This window comes from Alligator mississippiensis, chromosome 14 (assembly GCF_030867095.1).
Source record: "Alligator mississippiensis isolate rAllMis1 chromosome 14, rAllMis1, whole genome shotgun sequence".
Taxonomy (NCBI): Eukaryota; Metazoa; Chordata; order Crocodylia; family Alligatoridae; genus Alligator; species Alligator mississippiensis.
The window spans coordinates 43,636,232-43,658,824 of NC_081837.1; the positions used below are offsets into that span (position 1 = coordinate 43,636,232).

General features: G+C 46.6%; 2 protein-coding genes across 3 annotated transcripts in view; one reads left to right on the forward strand and one right to left on the reverse strand.

Moving 5' to 3' along the window:
- LAMB3 (laminin subunit beta 3) overlaps positions 1 to 2,589 on the reverse strand; it is a 41,505-nt gene extending 38,916 nt beyond the window's left edge. The window contains exons 1-3 of one of the 2 annotated variants that reach the window (XM_019499872.2): positions 2,425 to 2,589; positions 1,295 to 1,359; positions 390 to 544 (exon numbers count right to left, since the gene is read on the reverse strand). In XM_019499872.2, coding sequence (XP_019355417.1) covers positions 390 to 544; positions 1,295 to 1,343 — 204 coding nt within the window. In that variant the 5' untranslated portion in view covers positions 1,344 to 1,359; positions 2,425 to 2,589. The other variant, XM_014598884.3, reaches the window with a different exon arrangement.
- A 17,813-nt stretch (positions 2,590 to 20,402) lies between these two features.
- On the forward strand, positions 20,403 to 21,197 carry G0S2 (G0/G1 switch 2). The gene is made up of 2 exons (XM_006273623.4): positions 20,403 to 20,509; positions 20,610 to 21,197. The coding sequence occupies exon 2, from the start codon at positions 20,643 to 20,645 to the stop codon at positions 20,943 to 20,945; it is 303 nt and encodes a 100-aa protein (XP_006273685.1). The 5' UTR covers positions 20,403 to 20,509; positions 20,610 to 20,642; the 3' UTR covers positions 20,946 to 21,197.
- Positions 21,198 to 22,593: the final 1,396 nt, after the last annotated feature.

The following is a 22,593-nucleotide window of genomic DNA, read 5'->3' on the forward strand; positions in this document are numbered from 1 at the left end:
TATCATTCAGGAGTTCACAAGTACAACCAAACAAAATGTAATGGTTTCCTGTAATTTTGATCTGAAAATGTTGCTGCTACAGATTATTTGCACTTTGAATTTTGCTTTCAGCTTTGGGTTCTAACCGACCCTAGACGAATCAGCCTCACTACACAATGCTATGTCTACACAAGCTGCACCACTCTTTTTATGCCCTGAGTATAGACACAGTTCAAAGGGTAAATACACTTACCATTACCAAGTGCTTTGATATTCTGGGGAGAGGGCCATATGAATGAACAGAGAGAGGGTGAACTCAGCACAGCTGATAGGGAAGGGACAGGACAGGCGCATGGCTATTAAACTTGCTATGTAATGTTTGTGAATGCAGAGATAAGAGTTGCACGTACTTCTCCATATGGAGTGCAGTAGGTCTCAGCTTGAACGAGACCGCAGGTAGACGAGGCTTTCAAGTGATGGATTCTTCCTACAAGCAGGTCTCCCACAGGTGGGTAGCAAGCGCCATGTGAACAGGTTCCCTGGGCAGCCAGCATCTGTGGTACAGCTAAAACACAAGAACTAGACTTTGGTAACAGAATATATAGGGGGACACAATCATCACTGCTGGTGCCAGAAACGAGCCTCATTCATTGACACCATCTGACATAAGGGGAAGGGTACATTGGACCAACTAGGTGAGCCCAAGCTTAGTGCTCAGGCACGAAGCAAGCCCCTGGCATAAATGGGGGAAAACAAAATGCATCTTTTGTCCTAAATTGCATTCATTTTTGAGAATAGGAAAAGATGCTTTAAAATCAGGGGCCCCAATTAACAATCCCTTCTTAAGTCCCTTCTCCACCATATTGCATTCAAAAGCCATTGGTGTTTAACCTGCTGATGTTGCTGAGATCACTGTGTCTCATGCTGATTAATACGACATCATTGCTACCTTGCACTGCCCTGTCTGCCCAGGTCTGTCTGGTGTCTCTTGCCTTATACTTAAATTCTGATCTGTTTGGGACAGAAACCTTTTTTTCTTAGCTTGTACAGCACCTAACACAGTGGTCATGATCCTCCTGCCTGCTACCACAGTACAATTATTACTGCAGCATGCTGTGTTTCTAGCTGCTCATGCATTAATCACCTTAGCAAGAACCACTGGTAGATTTTACCATGAATTCACTTCATTTCAGGTGTATGCAGGGCAATAGGTTTGTCCACCCCCTAAATATCCCAGTAGAGTTAAACAGAGGAAACACAGGCCAAGTCTCCCCAAGGCCATCTTAGCAGCACAAGTAAGGATAGTAGAGCTTACCTAGGAAAATAAGGAAAGACCACAGGCTGGGGGGGTGGGGAGACTCCATGTTGCAGAAGGCTCACCTGAGGGAGAATTGGAAGAGTGAATTAAATGGTACCAAAAGCACAAATCATAGCCCCTTGCTCTTCATGACTATTTTACGTCAGGGTAACTTCCATGACTACAGTTACTCCTCATTTGTGCTTGTATAAGCAAGAGAAAAATCAGCCCTTCGGGCTAGATGCAGCATAGATTTGAATTACATAATGCTAGAAGCAAATGCAAAGATCCTTGGCTTTTCTTTTTAACTGGTTAGTACAACTACCTGCTCATAAACATGGAACCTTGTTTTCTCCGGTTAAAAAAAATCCCCAAGTTTTGGTTAAAAAAAAAGTAACCCCAAATATACATTTTTCCATGATTAAATTGTGGATTTTTTAAGTCAGAGAAAACCAGGATCTCTGCTCATAAACTATAGCTAGGATCCACGCCCCCAGGGCACTGACTTCTGGGATCTTTGTATGTTATTTCTACTGTCTCTGAAGAACCACAGCTAGGATAAAGCAACCTTTTTTTAAGCAAAGTCCGAATTTCTTTGGGAACCTGAGCTCTTCTCAATTTTAGTCAAAATCTTGTGGGTATCTCAGAAAGCAAACACACCTCAGCAGCGACACCTTACAAAAGACTACCAACCAGGCAGGCCCCTTCTTGCCCTGCCCACAGTGCATTCAGTGTTTGCCATCCCAGTCTCTGAACCCCAGCAGGGACTGCAGTTTTGACCTGGAACAAGGCTGAGAATGCGGCCGGAAGGGACAGAGTCCTCCACAAGTTTGGGGGAAGGTGGAAAGTGCAGCAACGCCGACGTAGCATACAAATGTTTTCCGCTGCTGCAACTTAATCCCACGAGACTGTTCTTGTTGCCTGCCCTGAGCGAACACCAGAAATCCTCTCCGGTACTGCCATTTTTCCTGCATGACTGTGCAGGGGGACCAAGCCCTGGCCCCTGGTGCCTGTGCAGTGCTGTACATACCTGACTAGGGGCTAGCCTTTTCTCCTCTCTTCCCCCGTTATCCAGCGGCTGATCTGAATTCTCTCCTGAAATAGCAGGGCAGTTTCCTTTCACTCTCAGCTTTTAAACAGAGCCTCACCTGAGGAAGTAAGTTCCTGTGGGTGTAGTAATGATAAAGGGAGTGATTCAGGGATCTTCAGACGAACACACCCATCTGCCGAGCAACTCAGTCGACATCCCAGACAGTGCCCACAGCCGGAGACAGAGCTCACTGAGCATTACCGTGCGAGCAAAGACTCCTACAATTAATCAGAAAGGGAATTCATATCTAAAAGCACAGGGTGGGTCAACACTGCAGTCAGAAGTATGACTTCACCTTGCAGACATACCTGAGCTAGCTGTAAAGCCGCAAGCTCAGGTAACAGTCAGTGTTTACTCAGTTTCTCAGGCAAGTTTTACAGTCTGTGCTATGCTTCACAGGGCGACAGCTATGCCACGGATGGACACGGGAGCCGGCTGCTTTAAAGCTAGCCTGAATTTGTCTATGGAGCTGTCGTCACATGGGATTTGTCACTATACTCAGGCGTGCTTGACGTCAAAGTTGCACCACTAAATTCTATATAACTGCATGCCCCTTCCCCATCTCAGTGCATCCAAGCTCCTCAGAGTCAGCACAGAACATACTCTCCCAAGAATCTGGATAGCTATTAGCATTATCCCCATTTAACAGATGGGGAGTTGAGGCAGATGCATGAAAACCCACATTTTCAAAGGACCTGGCTCTGAAATAAGTGGCTAGATTTTCCAGGATGCTTAGCACTTGAAACAAACCACTTTACAACGGTCACACAGGAAGACTATGGAAGGGCTAGGATGAATCCAGATCTCCTGACCCTGAATGTAATCACTCATTCCTACACTCATTTACATCAGTTTAAGTTCAGCAGAGCGACTGCTGAGCTACGCATCAGTGAGAGTGGCGTCCTCATCCTTTTCAGCCTGCTGGTGAAGGGCATGTGAAAGCGCGAACGCCTCATTTTCCAAGTCTCGTACTGCTTTGGCTATTCTGCTGGAACTGCTGACTGTTGTGTGGATGCTGGTTTCCTCTGGCCTGGATTGCAACCCACCAGCTGACTGCACACACAGACCACCCACCTGCTCAGAGCACAATGACTTTCAGGCACCGCTCGCGTGCGCTGCATTTGAAATGCAGTCAGAGAGGTGGAAAGCTTGCCACTCGCTTGCCAAGTCCCCAGAGTCACACAGTTCCCATTAGAAACCAATGCAACCAGGGGTCTCTGCTCTACCCTCCTCTCTTTTGTGAATGCATTTGGATCAGGCCTGATCTCCCCGTAACGCTCATCCAGAATGAATTCCATACTCCAGCCCTTCTCTCTGTGCTGCTGGAAAGCTGTCTGTTAAAACAAACTACTCTGCTTTGGAGCTCTAGATTTTAATCTGGTGCAAAATAACTTCACTCCCCCTTCTGCCAGCCTGAAGTGCCCAGGGCCTGGAGAACATCAAAGATTAAAAAACAATCAGACCTCAGGCTACAGCATCTGAGTTCTCTTCTGGTCTTGGGTGTGCCAGTCGTGTGGCATCACAAGCATCACTCCGAGGTGTGGTTGCCTCTGGAGGAGCTCAGTTAATAATGTTGAAATACCACATTTTTTATCCTGGAATCTGAATTCTGCCGAGCCTCCTCCCTCAGCTAGCAGCTCACAGCGTGTCTGCGGGAAGTAACGGGAACACTGAAGGGGACTACGGGTGGGATTTATTCTATCAAACGTGCCCGAAGAGCAGCGACACAAAGAGGCCGCCGCTGTTGCTAGTGCTTGTGTACTGTTGGTGATCGTCTCCCACGTGTAGCGTGAATGCGTGTCTGTCTACACGGCTCCTGCACAGAGAAGAAAGGCCAGTCTCATTCTGGGCCTTGTGTTATAGTACCCAGGAGTTTTGAACGTTAATCTTCATTACAATTCTGTGGTAGATTATTCTTCCCTATTTTGTAGAGAGGGAACTGGGGTAAAAGGGGACCGAGTGTTCACCTCTGGGGCTTTCTTTTGGAATTGCCTCTTATATCAAAGCCTCTTCTTTGTCTCGCCGCTGGCAATGATTACCCAACTGGTGCACTGCTGCTTTATTTAAGCAACGATGCTCTGAATGCCCCTGTACCTGGGTACCACTCATTTTGGAACATAGGACTGGAAGGGCTTATCCTAGGCCATCAAGGCCAGTCCGCAGTATTTACAGATGACCATTCATCCAAAGAGTCCTAAAAACCATGCATTCCCAAATACCAAACACCTAAGTTAACTCCCGTTGACTTTGGAGGGAGTGGGATCTGGCTTTCCTGGTAACAGTCTCTGGGCCAGCCTTTCTAAAGGCCTCCCTCAAAGAGCTTGCATCACTGATAAGATCGGTCACCTCGGTGAGGCAAGAGCAGCCTCTTTGCCAGCACCCCTTGAGAAAGCTGCAAATGCTTTACATGCTCTTCCCATTACTTCAAGTTCTGAACATGAACTGCTAAACACACCAGGGGTTCACAGTCCGGGAAGGGATGCTAATGCAGAGCGTCGCAATTCTGTGGCACAGACCCAGGTCGGGCACGGAAACGCACCTGCCAGCTGCTCCGGGTTTATCCTGAGTGCTCTGTTCCTCACCCCTCTTGTCCTCCCCGCAGAGCTCGCAGACAGGGAGAAAACAAACACCTGGCCTGGCAGGCTGGGCAGGTTTAAACAAGAGCAAGAACAGGGAGGAGCCTGGTTTGCAGGAGGTAAAACAGAAGCAAACATGCTGCAGCTGGGGCTCACGGTAAAGCACAGGGCTGCGGGACGGGCTCTAGCCTCACAGCTGGGGGCACAGGCTCACCCCCTGTCCTGCTGCAGGCTGCCAATGAGACCCTCATTAGGGCTGAGTCCTGTTTCCCATCTAACGGCACATCCGCAGTCACACAACTTCATTTTTTGGCACTTAGGCAGTTTGCCATTCAGCTGGGCACCCACCATGAGCACATACAGCAGGCCAGTGTGGCCCCAGGGCAAGATGGGATGGCTCAAATATATACACAAAGCCAGGTAAGTCATACCATATTAGGAGCTGGGGCAGAAATGACCCTGCCATCCTTTATCCCAATGGTTAGGGCACTTTCCAGGGAGCAGGGCACCTAGATGCTCAACCCCCCCACACCCAAAAAGGCAGCAAACTGCTCTAATCTCCACGATGGGAAATGGCACTGCCCTGTTCATGCATTTTATTCCCCATCATTTAAAGATTGTGACACATTAACAGAGAGGCCACATCAGTGCCCGAGAAACAGAACTGAAGAACTGTACCGGGGGGTAATGATTGAGACAGCTCCCCACTTGGAAGAAGGGACATGCCTTCTTTTTTAAAAGTCCTTTTTGGAAATAGCACAGCACACTGCAGCTGAAAGCTGAGTTCCCGTCAGAGCCCATAGGCTGAGCCAGGACATTCCCTGGAAGCAGACAGAATCGCTCGTCCAGGAAGTGGGTTGTGTGAGTCACTGGTTAGTACTCTGCCCTCTGAGCCAGAGCTCTAGTACTAGGAGAAGCTCTGTTGCTCAAAGTGCCACCTTTGTGTTAGTCATAGCTATAGAAAAATAAGGCCGGCAAGGAGCTGGGTTGGCTAGCTAGTCAACTCCTAATCAAGGCAGGATCAGCCTGGTCTACACCCTTCCGGACCAATTTTTATCCAACTCGTGGGAGCAAAAGCATGATTCTGCATATAGCGTGTTGACTGGGGCTTACTAGGTACATGGATGTGACACACTTTCAAGGCAGAAGCAGTAGGGGAGGTTCCTTGCCGCCTTCATTTCAGTGTTTAGAACAGTACCTAAAACATCGTTTAACTCAAATCATTACTTGAAAAAGTAGGAGCAACATGGAAGGATGATGATGTGCTGTTTGTAGTAATCTTGTTAGGGAGCAAATTGCTTCAGACCTTAATCTTGTGCGTGAATTTTGAGTCCTGCATGACATAAGGGGGAAAAAAATACTCATTTTAAAATAGATGCTGAAACCCCAGTTTTCCCTACAATAAGATGTCTAAGACGTCATACAAAACCAAAAACCCCGCAACTTCTGTGACCATCCCAAAGCTAATTGGCAAAAAATTTTATGTGAGGTCTTTTACTGGACCAGCTGCCTAGTTGAGAGATCTGTTCAACCATCTTTTGGGATTGTCAAACTATACGGTTGGTCCAATAAAAGATAATCACAAAACATCCTTGACACTCATACATCACAACATTGCAACAACACTCCCAAACTACTACAACATAAAAGATAGCAAAGCCAATAGGAAGAGCATAGGATGCAACACCAAATTACTCTGCACTTTGTAGTGACGGAGTTTATAATATAGAGATGCTCCCTAGGGTAACGCAATGAATGGGAGTTGGTATACTCTATTTTTAGAGCGTCTCAATATTATATCTCCTATCTGTGGCCACAAAAGAGCTCAGGGCACTTTTTCTATGTGTCGTACCCTGACTGAACTGCCCTATGGATGCTGCCTCCAAGGAAAGGATCGTTTGGATGAGACTCGCTGGATGAGACTCGCTTCACCTCCTGCCCTTTAGTGGTTGCACTGCACTGGGAAGCTAAATGCCTCTCACATTTCACTCCGCAGACAGCAGTTCATAAAAAGGAGAGATCTCAGCCTTCAGAGGGGGGACCCAGCGAGCACTGCAGAGCATCTGAACCTGAGCTGTGGTCAAGGGCAGCTCAATTTGTCCTGCGCATGCCACGCTGGCAACAATCAATACAGCTGCTGCTGGTTTGGTGCCAACCTTAACGTGGAAAGGGGTCAAAGTGGCCTGAACAAAACTGCCCCACAGCCTTTGAGATAGAAACCAACCTCCCCACCAAGACAACTAGCTGGTGGAGAGCCTGGAAAAGGGATCGCAGCTTCAGAGAGACATGCACATACACAGACAGAGCTCTTCTTCAGCGATGTTAATATTGTGTGCTACCAAGATAAAGAATAATACCAGTGTGCCAAACGTTCAAGGTCTTTGACTGCTAATTATAGTTCCAGATCTAAAAACAAGGGACCTGGGCAAATGATCTGGAACAGCATTTCACTACCTCCCAGACCTAGTGTCAGCTCCTTACACCATTTCCATGGTTGGATTCAGTTGACAAACACAGGGCCATATTCATTAACTGTGACTGCAATGATGCTGCACAGAAAATGGGGCTTCCCCATGAATTTTTAAAGCTGATGGTGGCTGATGTGTGAGAGTACATGGCCTTGTTCTGTTTTCCATCTCTGATTCAACCACAAGTTACTAGTAGGAATAAGGCACATGAGTTTGTGTTTATCCTTTGGGGAGTTCTCTCAGGAATACTATCCGAGTTCATAGCTTTTGTTACAGTTGTCCAAATGTGAAGCCGAAAAGTTAGAAGTGGGCAGACTTGCATGATTTTTAATCACTCCTTTGAATTACAAGGAAAAGAAGGGAGCCAGAGGTGGTATACAGCATGGAAGAATATTTAAGGATCTCTTAAAACCCCCAAAGCTCTGTAACTGTAGAAAGAACAATAAATGAGAGTCATTTAAAGCAACTCCACTTGGAGATGTAATACTGCCTGGCTCTGTACCATCAGTCATCAGAGGAACTCAAAGGTCTTCACAAACATGGATCCTCAGGCCCTTCCTAGCATGCAGACAACTGTCATTACAAATGGGGAAAAGCAAGGCAAGAGAGGGGGTTTGCTCAAGGTCATAAGTCATCTTCTTAGGAAAGCTGGGAAAGGAGCTCAGAAACCCAGAATCCTCTTTGCAGCTCTGATCAGGGGACCCCACTTTCCTTCCAGAGCTGGGAGACAAGGCAACTCCCCATCCGTCATGGGATGGGGTCCCTAAGGATGGCCATGATCTCCTAAGGCCCCTCAACCATGCCAATTCAGCCCAATGGGCACCCTCTTTTCTCACCCACCACATCTTGATGCAAAACGTAATATAGGGAGGCTGCCTTCACATCTGGTCAGACACGGTCCTGATGGACTTCCCTGAACCCAGTGGGTCCCAGACCCCTTGTGGGTCTCATTTCAAAATAGGTGTCCCAGGACACTCCAACCTGCTGGGCTATACGCGTGGCTCCAACCACCCCTTTACCATGCCCCAAGCCTCACAGATGGCATTGACATTGTCCAGTCTGGGCCTTGCTATGAATTGGCCCCCTTGTCCTCTCTGGGCTCTCCGCAGCCCTGTCTCTGCATCTCACTGGCACCGGGGGCCTGTGCACCCCAAATGCCACACCCTCACTAGCACCGGGGTCCCCACTCTGTCGTGGGCCCCCAACGAGGCCTCCTCCTTCCCCAAATAGCCTCACCCAAACCACCGGTCTTATAAAACTACAACCAAACATAAGCCCCTGGGCTATAACACAACACCAACTGCATAAGGCGTGCTCTGCCCCTTTACACGCTAGGAGCAGAACTTAGTCATGCCCCTTCTCTTCACTTACTCCATGAAGGCTCCTTCCCCCTTGGCCACTGGCAGAGAACTACCCACCCCCCCCCCCCCCCAGCTCCAGCCCAGGGTTTATATGGGCCCAGGGCCCGCCCCTTCTGGTCAGCTGACCATGTGCAGGTGCAGGCTAATTTGCCCTCTGGCTTGTTGCCATGGCAACCTGCCCCTGGGCTCCTGCCTGGCTCTTTGGGCTCTCCCCAGGTAGTTTCTGCTCTTCTAGGAGCAGGGCACCTTAGTGCCCTGCGACACACTCCTTTAATCACCAGGCGGTACAAATATGCTCCCCTCTATCACCTCTTCACCGGAGGCTGTTTCACAATCTGAGAGTAGTATTAAGGTTAAGATGTTTTTCCTTCATTCCCCAAGCCTCTGTTTTTCTCATTTTTTTCCCCCTCCAGAAATGTTTTCATTTTCTTTAAAGATCTTTTCCCAGTTTTTCAAGGTTTTCATTGAAAAAACAGTTGAGGGGGGACTCCAAGCAAAAATCCAACGTTCCTCAACACAACAACTGTTTCCTACAAAAGTTTCATGTTGACCAAAAATCCCTTTTTTCTTTCCCCTAAGGAAAATCAGTTAGAGTTAGGGCAGATCAAACATTTCTAGGTGGTGTCGCTTCCACTAACCAGCACGTGCAGTCCAGAGGGCAGGGAAACACGCCTGACACAAGGCACGTAGGCCGCTGTCTTTACTGAGGATCTGATGGCAGCATGAGTCAATAAGCTCAGACCGGAGGCATCTCAGGCTTGTTTGTTCACCACTCTGGGCAGACAAGCTAAGGTATGATCCACCTTCCCAGGTAGCGAGGGCTCAGGAAGAGAAGCAACTGGATTGTAACTGGTCAAATGAGAAAACAACAAATTAGATATCAGCTCGGTGATTCAGGCAGCTCAGCTACCTGGAAATGTGCTAGTTAGTTGTAAAAGCTAGAGCTCCTTTTGGAGAAAGCAGCAAACTTTGTTTTGCGAGTTCTCTCTCAAATCAAAAAACAATTATTTTATTTTCAAACAATTTTTTTCGAACTTGATATAAAATTTCAGTTGTTATCAAATGTTATGAAGTGTTGAACAAACTGAAAAATGCCCCATTTGCTTCCATTTTTTCATGATATAACTTGACCTTTTCCACCAGCTCAGTTGGGGGCAAAGATTGAACTTGCAACAGATTGATCTTGACTTAAGCCTCACCCTAAAAAACATTTTAAAATCAATTATAGGTTCTTTTCACTCATAGCTGCATTTTTATTTAATGGTTTTGCTCTTCCAGTCTTCCTGATACCTTCATTAACATTAAGCGGAGAATTTAAAGCATTAAGGAATCAGCAAGTTCAAATGCTAAACTCTGCCTAGCATATAGTTAAAAGAATAAAGTATATACTTTATGTTCTACACGGTATGTGTCACTTCAGAGTGAAAAATCACCCAGTTTGTGGCACAGATATGACGGCTGGGTAAATTTTCCCCAAATTTTTCAATTCAAAATAAACAAACTAGAAGGAACAGGCTGGGGAATGGGCATAAATGAAATTAAGTTGCCCCCATAATCTAATCAAAATGTATCCTGGTCATCTAGTGGCAGCATAGCACACCTCCACCTGGGGTTTCTGGCCAGCATGGAAGTGGAAAGGAGATGACTGAAACTTGTCTTTTTTTTTAAGGACTTTTCAACCAAAATGAAAACTTTCTCCACTAAAATTCAGCCTGTTGAGCCTGGGAAACCTGCTTGGTTTCTTTCAGAAAGCTGGAGGAAACTTATACTTTTTTACAGAACAATTGGGTTTTGTTGTATCTCCATTTTCTAACAGAAAAATGTGTTGTTCCTCTCAGCACCAGGTTTCTGGACTGGGGAGGTGGCAGTGTTCAAGAGGGGATGGCAGCAATGGACAAGATCTCTGTTCGCTACTAATTCAGGCGCGGTATTGCACCAACCTGCTCCCAGATTTCCCCACCGGTATTTTTTTCCAGACACGGCTGCATTTGTTATGTAACTTCTACCGCATGCTGGAAGTCTCCAAATCATTCACCTCTGCGAGAGCGTGTCTTTTTTTCGAGACAAAGTCCAAATCAATCTAACCCTTGCCCGTACATGGGACATGTGGAACTGGGAGATGTAGCAATGAGCCTTTTTCTGCTTTATCAGTACAACAATGAAAACAGAGCTGTGTAATATTTGGGGAAATCTTGCTACCTGGCAGAAAGAGGGCATTTCTATACAGATGATCCCAGACTGCTTTGGAAAATGAAAACTTAGCAATGCAAAAAGACTGATGCCAAAGAATACTGGGAATTTGATCAGACTGGAGATTTTCCATCCATCTATTACATCATAATGATAATAAAAGAAGAATAGATTTAAAGGAGTTAGAACTCCTAAACACTTTCACCACATTTACCAACAACACCTGTCACTATGCAGAGCCATTGCTGTCTGACACAGGATTCAGGGATAAGAGTCCTAGCATACAAACCATCCTCTAGCTCACAACTACTCTATATACTTCTCTCATGAACGCCAGCCCACATTTTCTCCTCCTGGCCTAGTTAATGAAGATGCACCAGTTTACCTATAGGTGAGAGGCTGCAATTAAATGGGTGCAACTTTATAGATGGACTGATTTACATGAATTTAGCCTGGGGTTACGTATCATTAGCTTCCACTGATGTAAGGGAAAATTGCATGTTGTAAAATTGCACTTAGTAAAGTGAATTGGTGCAATGTTGCCTTTAGTTCAGCCAGTGCAAATTTGTGCATACAGCAAGCTGTGGAAAGCTTTCTTCCATGTATGCTAGAAGCTCGGTTCCATTTAAAAATGAAGGTCAAATTGAGCAGGCAGCAATGGCATGTCAGCATGATTGGACTACTGACAGCTCATTCCAGTATGTGATATTGCACAGAGGCCAATATACGTCTCTCACCCAAAAACTGGCCTGGAGCTTGCCTACTTAGCCTTAGAGCTCCTGATAGGATCACAGTGTAACACAGTGCAATTTCAAGCACAGCTAAACACGTACTCACATCCTTTTAACAGAGCTGACGGCTGGATCATAAATGAAACCAAAGTGTCTAGCATCCCAAGGACTCTACTACAAGCTGCGGAAATATTTACAGACATAAAGGGTCACTAAAGATCATTTCAAAGAGCTCAACACAGGCTTTGATAGCTCATATAACTTTACAACTTGAGATAATTAATAAAGCGCTAGCGCGGTGTTCCTGGGGCATGACCTGCGCTGTCTGCAGACACGGGGGACTCAATGAGCCGCCCGGCTATATCACAGCAATAAAGATCACACAAGGACACTTTCCTTATGGCTGCTTTGGTTTGCAAAGGTCTCTGATAAAGATGCAATATTTCCTAGCTGGGATGGAAAGAGAGGAAGATAGGCCCAACTTCAGGAAAAGGTGGCAAAGGGGAAATGGAGTACTAAGATGAACCAGGTAGGTTTAAAGGCAGGCTGTGAACAGGCAATTTTATCGTTTTCTGGCCAAATGAGTGCATTTGGGATACATGAAAACATTTCATTCAGGCTTTTAAATGCAACATCATCTCAAAACAAAAGCAAAATATCCTAAGGCATGTCATTTACAACATTTCAAAAGCAAACATTTGGGATTTTTGTCATTCTTATTTCACCTGAAACTCCTGGCCTGTCACAACCTGGATTTAAAAATGATATATTGGCCAAAACCCCACAGTTTTGTGTGCTTACCCAGACTTTGCTGGCACTGGGGTGAAGACTTTAAACCTGTACTCAAGGGCAGGGGACAGAGGCTGCAATACTGCACTGGAAAAGCCTCCACCATACCTGCTGCCTGGCCAGGTCAGATCACTTCCCCCTTCTCTCCTTTTCTTTCTCCTCACACTCTGCCTGCCCCTTTATTTAGGCTGTAACCTCTTTGGGGCAGGGACTGTCTTTCTTCTTACATAAGTGCAAGGCACTGGCACAATGAGCTCCTGGTGACAACTGTTATTGTCAGGCATAAAAAGGGATGCTAGCAAACAGGTCCCGAGCTGTATGGGCATGTATTACCACCACACCACCATGGCTTTGCTGTGTTATTCCCCTTTTTCCTCCCCCAAAGCAAAGACGTGATGCAAACGGTGCCAGTCTGGAGTCTAGCTTTCCTTAATCTTCCTTTAGAAGGTGCAATCGTGGTAACGACACCAGGGCCACAGACTAGAAAGAGCTCTCAGTTCAAAGGAACACCAGTCTGCTGATTAGAGCACAGGCCCGCTAGTCAGGAGACTGGGGCCTGCTCCTACAACTACCACGACTAAGGAAACCATGTTCCCAATGTGATCTTCAGCTTCCCATCTGTAAAATGGGGATAATCAACCACTGCTTGTGAGGCCTTAAATCATGCATGTTTGTAAAGGCTTTGAGATCTTTGGCGGGAGCATACTTACTGCCTACAGAATGCACAATATCTAGGCACAGAGTCACTGTCAATGTGTGCATTTTGGTGTACATAACTACTCCACTGTAGGATAGTACCTGTCCTGGACAGTACTATCCGACAGCAGAGTTAATTAATTTACTGTGCCCTAATACAGGTGCATGTGTAGATGGTGACACTTTATTGCAGAACTAGTTAGTCAGCTCCGCGGTAAAACACATGTGTAAATGCACCCAGAGTGCTTAGATACCGGCCCTACAATGACTGTGTGCCTTATCTAGGTGTTTAAATGGGGACAGGAAATTGTTAGGTTTTCCACCTTCACAAGCTCTATATATAAACACACAGCACCTGCATATGACAAAGCCTTTTCCTTTCTATTAAAACCTCTTTATTGCAATACTTAATTGGCAGAAGTGAAAAACAAAATCCCATAGGAGGTAAGTAATGCAATCAGCTATTACACACTCCCAGGTTATGTGCATACATCCCCCCCAGAAATACCATTGATAGTTTTAGGAGTGAAACCAGACTGTCCAGTGGACAATAGTCTTTGCAAAGCATGGATGTAATCAGATGCAGAATACTTCCCTTCTTGCTCAACACATTTTTGAGATGCATGTGTTGACTTTTCTGAGTGAGACACGTATTTGCTCCCGTTACCTCTGTATAGCCAAGAAAGCCATGGAACACAGATCTGGATCTTGTTCTGCCTTGCATGCTGCTAACAAAATTTATCACCTACTACTACATCCTTTAGCTATGAGATGTGCATGTCCCAGAAAATATCCTCCACAAACTATGAATTCCCTTCCATATTTTAGAGGCAGGACTCTTTAAGTTTTAGCTTCCAGTCACTAACTCCTTTTCAGCTAATCTCCCTGTAATACTGAATGAAGAGGGGTTGCTAATCTGTTTCCATAGCAATCATTTCAATGCCATGCAACAGGACTGTCATTTTAGCAACAAATGTGAAACGCATCTGATATTCAGATTCATAAGATTGCTTTTCTTTCTGCTATGTATGAAATCAGCTGTCCCTGTCACTAAAGAATCCGTAGTAACTGCCAAATACAAGAAATCAGTCAAACGGATAACTTATTAGTGTCTAAGGGGCAAGCGATAGGTCTTACTGGTCTAGGTGCTGTATAAAAACAGAATAAAGAGATAGCAGCTGCCCTGCTGGCAAGAGATACAGAACAGAGTAGAGAGACAGGGCACAGCAGCACACTGAATAATGTGATGGCTGCAACTTTGTGGGATTTCTGCTGTTCTTTTTCTCGTGTCATCTTGTCATCTTAATCTTTTCAGCGAAACGATGTCAGAATCAGCACGGCGGAAAAATGGATAAACTCATTGCACTGAAACTGAACTTTAACTGCCTTGCATTTTCCTATATTTCCCCCCTACACTTAGGGCCAGATTCAGCAAAGCACCAGTCCCAATGATTTCTGACAGTTATATAGGTGCATTTGAATGCCTTTGCCAGACTGGGGCATTATTTCTGCCATAAGTGTGGGGTTTTTTCCCCACCATCTGTATCCATAGCCTAGCTGAATGGGTTCAGTTCAGCTCCATTACTTAAAGGGACAGATTTTCAAGTGCTGACCACCCACTGGGTATCTAACTTACTAAACTCCTCTGAATATGCAAGACTTAATGCTTCAAAGCGCTCTGATGACTTTGGATGGAAAGTATTATCCAACTCTAGCATTTTGTTAATATTGTCCATGCATCGCTGTCAGCTAGGTCAAGTTGCTTCTCTGAAAATACTTTGCAGGTCTCAACGTGCCAGGTGTGAGAGCAGGCCGCTCTCCGAAGTGGTTGGCTCTGGAAAGAAAGGAAAATTACTCAGAAACCTAATGCTGAGGAGCGGCCCCTGCCAGAGCCCAGAATACAGGCCGGGCTGGCAGTACGCCACAAGCATGCCATTGAACGTTGCCACTTTCCACTGCCCTGTCATCCTCCGACAAGAGAGTGAAACTGCGGACAAAGAGGGGGACAGCCAAGAGGAGGAAAACTCAGAGCTGATGAAAAAGTGAAAGCCAAGCAGAAGTCTGGGTTTTGTTCTGGATACATCTCTCCCAGGGAACCTTGGGCTTCAGAAATGAAAGCTTTGCATAGGAAAATTAAGTGTGTGTGCTATTTGGGGTCTGGGACTGCATTTTTGTTCTGTGTTTGTCCTGTGCCTAGCACCAGTAGGCACTGGTCGAGGTGGGTCGTCTCGGTTCTGCAATAATGCAAATAAGCAATTAAAAATAAGTTAGAGAGCAGGGAACAAAGTTGTGTAGTTGGCTGATAGTTGTGGAGGTTTCAGTTTTGGGGCATGCGATATGAGGCACACTGGAGCTGATTTTCACAGCTTTCACTGACCTGTGCTTTGAAAGAGAATTCGAGTGTTTGAGAGGTCATCTTCTGCCCGTGTCATTGCTCTGCTCTCAGACTAGCTCTAAAAATAAAATATAATCATAAATCATATGCTTTTTAATTAACTGGATAGCAAAAGAGCCTGCAAGGAGTTTTTTAGGCTGTTTCTTTGCTTGGCGTGTTTTTGCTGCTTTCTATCCCATTTTGTCCTCCCCCACTGGTATTTCTCTACTATTTTTCTGTCCACAAATCCATTATCCTGCTTACTGTGTTTTGCTCAGGAGAACAGCTTACTAGAGACTTGCTTTGATAAATCTTTTCCTTCAGCGATTCCACTTTACCAGTGCATGTATGGTAAAACCACCCCCAGCAGCAAAACAAGCTATACTGGTCAAAGTCTCTAGTTTTAGTAATACGGGCTTCTGGTAGCAAGCAGAGCTACACGGGTCAGGGATCATGCCAGCAGAAGTCAATGGGGTAAACCTATCTTATATTGATTTAGATCTTGTTATTTCAGTTTAAGGACGGCTGAGCAGCTATCCGTTTAACCTGTACAATCCCCTCTTGTGGACACAGTGAAAGCAGAGCAAGAGTGGCTAATATCAGTTTGATTAAACACTAAGGTAAATCAGTCCGGGCTACTCCTAATCTGCATCAGGTGTCCACACAATGACCTGCGCAGATAGAACTTCCTCATGTCAAAGCCTGAGTCAAGTTTAACATAATTAGTTACTCAATCCCTTGTGCGGTGCCACTGCAAGGTGATCGATTCAGTGTTGAGTTGTGACTCATTTGGTGTTTTTCTGTGAGCTCCCAGAGTTGCTTGCTTATGTGAAAACCTCCACTTTCATTAAACAAAGTTTCTGCCCCTTATAAATAATTTCTTCCAACTATTTGAGTTGGTCTAATAAAAGATATCAGATGTACCCAAAGAATCTTGTCTGCTTATGTCCTTAGACCAACACGGCTGCAACCTATACCCCTGCCCCTTATAAAAGCTTTTGCATGTGAAACCTAAAGGCCCGAAAACCAGAAGGCTCAGAAAAAGAAACTAAGTGGTGTTACTGTTAAAATGACCGGTTGATTTGTTTCTAGTAGCACTTGTGTTAAAGGCCCTTCACAAACACGAAAGGACATCCTCGGTCTCAGACTGCTATACTGGAAAAGCAATCACCATTGCTCCCTTTCAGTTCAGACCTTACTGCTCCACGAGGCAGTCCAGTCTTGCCCTGCCAAGGCACGGGCTACACAGCTGTTAAGGAGTCTGGCAGCAATTGCAGTCCCCTTGAACTTTCCCTGTCTGATTGCTGTCTTTTTGGCAGTTATTTTCTCTGCAATGCTCACTTCCCAAACTATTGCGGGGTGAAAATGCCTTGAAATACAGTAACCAGCTGTAACCTTTGCTGCCAAGTTGGAGGAAAAGATAAGGAACATTTTAGAAAAAAAGTGGCAGAAGACAACCCACTGATTCTTTAGCAACCTTTGCAACAAATCCTACCATTTAGTCTGAAAAGCACTTGGGAAATCTGTGTAAAAAATAGCCAAGTATTTTCAGGGCTGTAATCTCTTAAGGACCCTTTCCCAACCAAATCCTATGCCCCTTCTGTAGCGCAGGGAGGAGCACCAGCAGTTGCTTATTTGCTCTTGAAGAGGAAGAGGAGAGTGTTACAATGGTGAAGCAACTACAGCTGGCTACGTGCAGTATGTGAGGAGAGAGGCGGTGGCTGACTCACGGTGACACTTGCTCACATACTCAGTGAAGATCTTTCCCCAAAAAAAGATCAGATTTAAGCAATACTGAGAGCATTCTGTGCACGAGGCAGACCTCCAGCTTACTTTTACAGTGTTGCCAACTTTTCTGTAGTCACTTATTTTGCACCTCTTGCCCTCCTAGGTGTGTATTCTTAGACGCTCAGGTCACTGTGACAATATAGTAAGAGGCAAAGATTTTTTGGTGGTATTTTCTATTGGATCATGACTACAACAACACTCTAACCCCCTACTATAATAGCTTGAGTGAGGAGTTGTGTGTTCATTTAAAAATATATGCTGCAGAGAAAAGTTTAACGTATGATCCGCGTGTCAGCTAAAAAAAGAGGAAAAAAAAGATGCTGACGTGTGTTTAAAACAACAAAAAAAATGCACTTATGATTCTCAGACCAATCTCATGATTTTAGGAGCTGGCTCAGGATTTCTGGAGCATGTGAGGTCGACAGAGCAGCCTCTAAAAAGATGCTCGGAGAGAAGTGAGTCATATAGCCAGTTCCTATAATGGGTTTTAATTCCCTATGTAAAGATGCATGACCTAGAGCCTGAACCCCAGCATTTCCCAAACGTGCAAATACCTCTGCTCTCTCCCTACCCCGAGAACCAAACTTCCCCCCTTCACACGTTGGTCACGGCCAATTTATACAACGCCAGCTCACCCTCTGCGTCACCATGGAGAGCCCTGCTCCGCGGCATATACAGAAATGGAGGCAGCCTGGAAAGCATCATTACGCAAAGAGGTTTCCCCATGCACGGGGGAATTTGCTTAGCGCCCGGTGACTTTTTAGGATCCAGACTAGCATCCACCGTAGAGACATGACAATACCTAGGTATATAGTGGTAGTGCAAGAGCGATGATCGTGATGGTCCGGCAATGATGCGAGAAGCAAGGTAAATAATGTCACTCTGACACACAGACCTAGGTGCAGCTCCTTTTGAATGATTCATTACTGCAAATGACATTTTTCACTCCACTTGAACTTTGTTTCCACTATAATCAGTCACTGCTTTGGGGCAAAATGTCTCCCCTGGATCACAGAGTGGATCTTCACTTCATTATTCAAGTCTGGCTCTGTCATATGGATCCAAAAGGAGAATTCTGCCCAACTCCTGTAAGCAGGTCTAGGGAAGGCATAGCTCTTCCTCCCACCTCTGGGCTTTAGCAGGTATATTTAGGTCAGGAGCCAGCTTTTTCAGACAATGAATGCACATTGATGTTGTTACTGGCTCCGGGTTCACCGAATCCGTGGGTGATGTAATCTGCTTTACAGTGCTGATGCAACAGGTCTTATGGTGCAGGCAGGAGAGGAAATGTGAACAGTACAGACCGTGCCATATCTTCAGTTTTCCCCCAGTGGCACACACTGTACTTTACCTTCATGCTGATTGCAAGAGAAAAAAAAATCTGTACGCCACGGGCTTTCCCATGGCTTCAGCATAGAACGGAAGACAAGATGCAACAACCAACACATGACTATAACGATAAGTCCAAAACAGACAGGTAGTCACTAATTCCCAATAAATCAAAGATCCATCAAGCATTTATTAAGAGGTGCTTTGAAGTAACGTGCATGTATTTAGCTGTGTTATTCCTTCCTGGTTCAAGCTGCACCGAGTCATCTATAGATACTTTAATGGAAATCTGACAACGATCTGTTTGGCAATGTCCCACCTGACTTTTGACCTACAGCCCTGTCACAGGAGACACTTAGCACATGGTTTATGTAGATCATAGTAAGCAAGGTAATGCGGCCCAGTCCACGGGCTTCATGGGGAGTAATGGCAAGCAGGGTCTCTGCCACTGGAAGCCCCGGAAGTACAACCTGGGAGAAGATGCTCCCTCATCACTGGATCCTACTGGTCCCCCAAGATCAGAGCTGGTTTGAGACTCTAGTGCAGTCCCAGGCCTTAGCAATCACCTATGAACATATAAAAAACCAACAGACAGCGAAAAACGGGCTCTGTTTAACCTTTTGCTTGAGGACTAAGTGCTTCCACCCGTGGCGAGGAGTGGCAAGGAATCTCTTTCCTGGGCACTGATCCTTTTTATACCTTGATGAGGCTGAAGTTCAGACCACAGGAACTGCCCTTGACTGGGTCAGACCCTAGGTCCGTGTTGCCCAGTCTCCTGTCTCACAGGACGGCAGAAGAGCAGGTGCTGCAAGAGAGCAAACTGGGTCTGAGCGGGGCTTCTCCCCCATCCCTCTCCACTTGCAGCCTCCAGCATTTAGTCCAGGTACTGACATGACACGTCTGCTGGTATAAGTGATCAGAAACCAATCTATACCCATAGCAGAAAACACAGACTATGGTGGAACCCAGTCTAAGAGTTACTCCCCGCACCAAAGGGAAATGCACGCTCTGTTCCCTACCTATCCAAACTACAGAGGCTCCCTATGCCTGTTGAAGGGCGACTGCACCCAAAAGCTAAGAACTTTTTCCCCCAACTACTCAGTTGGTCTAATAAAAGAAATCACATTTACGCAAAGAGCCTTGCCTATCCAAATGACGCTGCTTGTAGAAAACCGCATCACTTAGATCCATTCCACCTCGGTCTTTTTGAATGTCTGTAGGTCTAGCAAGTGCCCCGCGACGATGCCCCTTTCCTTAGGATGGCTCCTTCTTCCTTTCGTGCCCACGAATGATGAAACGTGAACGCTATGGCACGTCCGCTCCTAGCCTTTACCTGGGGAAAGTTGGGGCGGGGGAAGAAACTGGGGAGCTGGAGGGGGGAAAGAAACCAAGGAGATGGAAAAGAAAAGATGAAAGAAAGAAGGAAGATGAAAGAAGATGAAGAAAGAAGATGAAGAAAGAAAATGAAGAAAGAAGATGAAGAAAGAAGGAAACTGGGGAGCTGGGCATCAGGAACCAACTGCAGCCGCTTTGCTCCTGGGCTGCCTGCTGCGGGGACAGAGCCCATGCAAGGGGGGAGAGATGCAGGGCTTGGGCCGGGCGGGTCTTGGCACGGCCCCTGCAAGGGCAGTGCGGGATTGCCGCTGCCAGGGTCAGAGGGAGGGCCGGCCCCGTGCAAGCGGCGTGCCCCGTGCATGCCCCGGGGCTCGTGCCCGGCCCGGCCCGGCCCGCCCCGGAGGCGGAGCGGCTGCGGCGGGCGCTATAAAGCGGAGCGGCGCCGGGAGCGGAGGCAGCAGCTAGGAGCGGACAGCCGGGTGCAGACGCACAGCCCAGAGCCAGCGGTAAGCCGAGCCGGGAGCCCGGGACCCGTGCCCAGCACCCGGGGGAGCAGGAGGCAGAGAGCCCTGGACTCACAGCCTGCTGCTTTCTTTCCCCTTGCAGGTTGTTTGCCCTTGCAGGAGTGCTGCAACAGCCATGGAGACCATGCAGGAGCTGATCCCCTTCGCCAGGGAGATGCTGAGCCAGAAGCCCAGCAGGAAGATGGTGAGGCTGTACGTGCTGGGCAGCATGCTGGCCTTCTTCGGCGCGGTCATCGGCCTGGTGGAGACCGTCTGCAGCCCTTTCGCCTCCCAAGACAGGCTGGAGGAGGAGGAGGAGAGGGAGAGAAACCCTCAAGAGCAGACAGCCCCCCAGGCGCAGGGCGACTTGGTGCTGGAAAAGAGCAAAGAGCCGGGCGCCCAGCCCAGGAGCTTGGTGAACAGGCAGCATGCCTCCTAAGAGCGGCCACCAGCCTGGAGATGGACTATGCCAAGGGACTGAACAAGCCAGGGGCTTGAGAGGGACAAATGCTGTTTTATTTGCTGCTGTGCAGCAGTGATAAGGGTGGGGTGGGAAACCCAAAAATGCCAATGTCCCCTTTTGTGGGGGTATGAGCCGATGCGAGATGCATAGCCTGGGGTCTTTATTTTTCGTACTGATAACGTTTTCCACAAGTTTTTGCATTTTAAATAAATATTTTCTATGCTACAACGCCTCTCTGGTCCAGTCTCTTTAAAGAACAGCCTGCCAACCCCTGTTGTGCTCTGGCCTTTGCAAGAGTGCTGTGGTGCTGCCTCCTGCAGGGAGTACGACTCGGCAGCCAGGAGATGGCTAACACTGGTGCTATGAGATTCCCCCACTTCCCGTCCCTCTTGCTTTGTTTTGGGGGGGGGGAGGGGGGTTAAATCTCTAGTTAGAGGGCTTTCCCCACACTTTCCCCTCCTTCTGCAAGGGAATGAATGCAGTGACCAGCTGTCACATCCCTGTATCTGGGGTAATACAAATCTTTCAAAGAGTGTTCAAGGTTCTTTGGGTGAATCTGAGATCTTTTATTAGCCCAACTTAAAAAGTTGGGAAAAAAAGAGCGTTTGGGATTTGGCAAAAGTGTGTTCTGTGCCAGCCTGACAGAGACCTGCTGCATAGATACGTCTCCAGAAACAGGAGGGAGTTTGGTCCGGGTCGGTCTGGATTTTAACACGCTATGGGTGCTGCAAGGCTAACAACAAAATGCTTGGGGGAAATCCTGCCTCGGTGGGCTTGTGGCAGAACTATCAAGGTTATTTAATAGCCGGCTAGCACACCTCATCAAGAGATCTCAGCCTGCTTTATACTATGAACTTTACCTTCTAGCTTGAGAAACAGGTGCAGGGCAATGAAGTGAAGTGGCTGGAGGTCACCTAGCAGGCCTGTCACAGATCCAGACGTAGATCCCTGAATCCCAAGTGTTAACCCAGAGCTCTGCCCTTTGGGATGGGCTAGTGTTTATGATTCCCTACAACTTTTCACCTGCTTGCTCTTTAGGGCATGCTTTCACTCGCAAGCTACTGCCTTGGCAGTGTTGCCACTACTTTTTAAACATAAATACCAGCATAGCAAACACACAGGCACCAATAATGTGGGATATTGCACAGCCTGGTTAAGTGTTGGCTTCTTGCTAGGAACTGGAGCTGCAAAGACATTTGAAGCCTCTCCAAGGGGAGAAGGCCTCACAATTTCCACTCTAAGCCCTGCTTGCTACGTGCTCTGAGTACCAACAGCCAAATACACAAGCAGTGTGCCAGCGCCTAACAAAAAGCAAAAATGCTATTATCTAAATGAACAGAGAGTGGAGATAAAGAAAATCAAAAGGGGAATGCCCTTAATGAAATGAGAAGAAATATTCTGCAGTTACCAGAACAGTCACGCCTGGATTTCCAAATGCTGGTTTTAATTTAAAAGTGAAAGCCTTCCTAAACTTCCCTCTTTCATCTTTAAAGCTATTATAAGCTGTCAAAAAGCACATATGGGGAGAATGCCCCCGAGCCTGGAAAATCTTTAGGCATTGTATTAAATGCATGAGACCACACTCCTCCCGCTTGGAAAAAAACTGAACACGCGCACACATGCT

Excerpts from the sequence above, each read along its gene's own strand:
- G0S2 (XM_006273623.4), top strand. The coding sequence starts at position 20,643 with ATGGAGACCATGCAGGAGCTGATCCCCTTCGCCAGGGAGATGCTGAGC.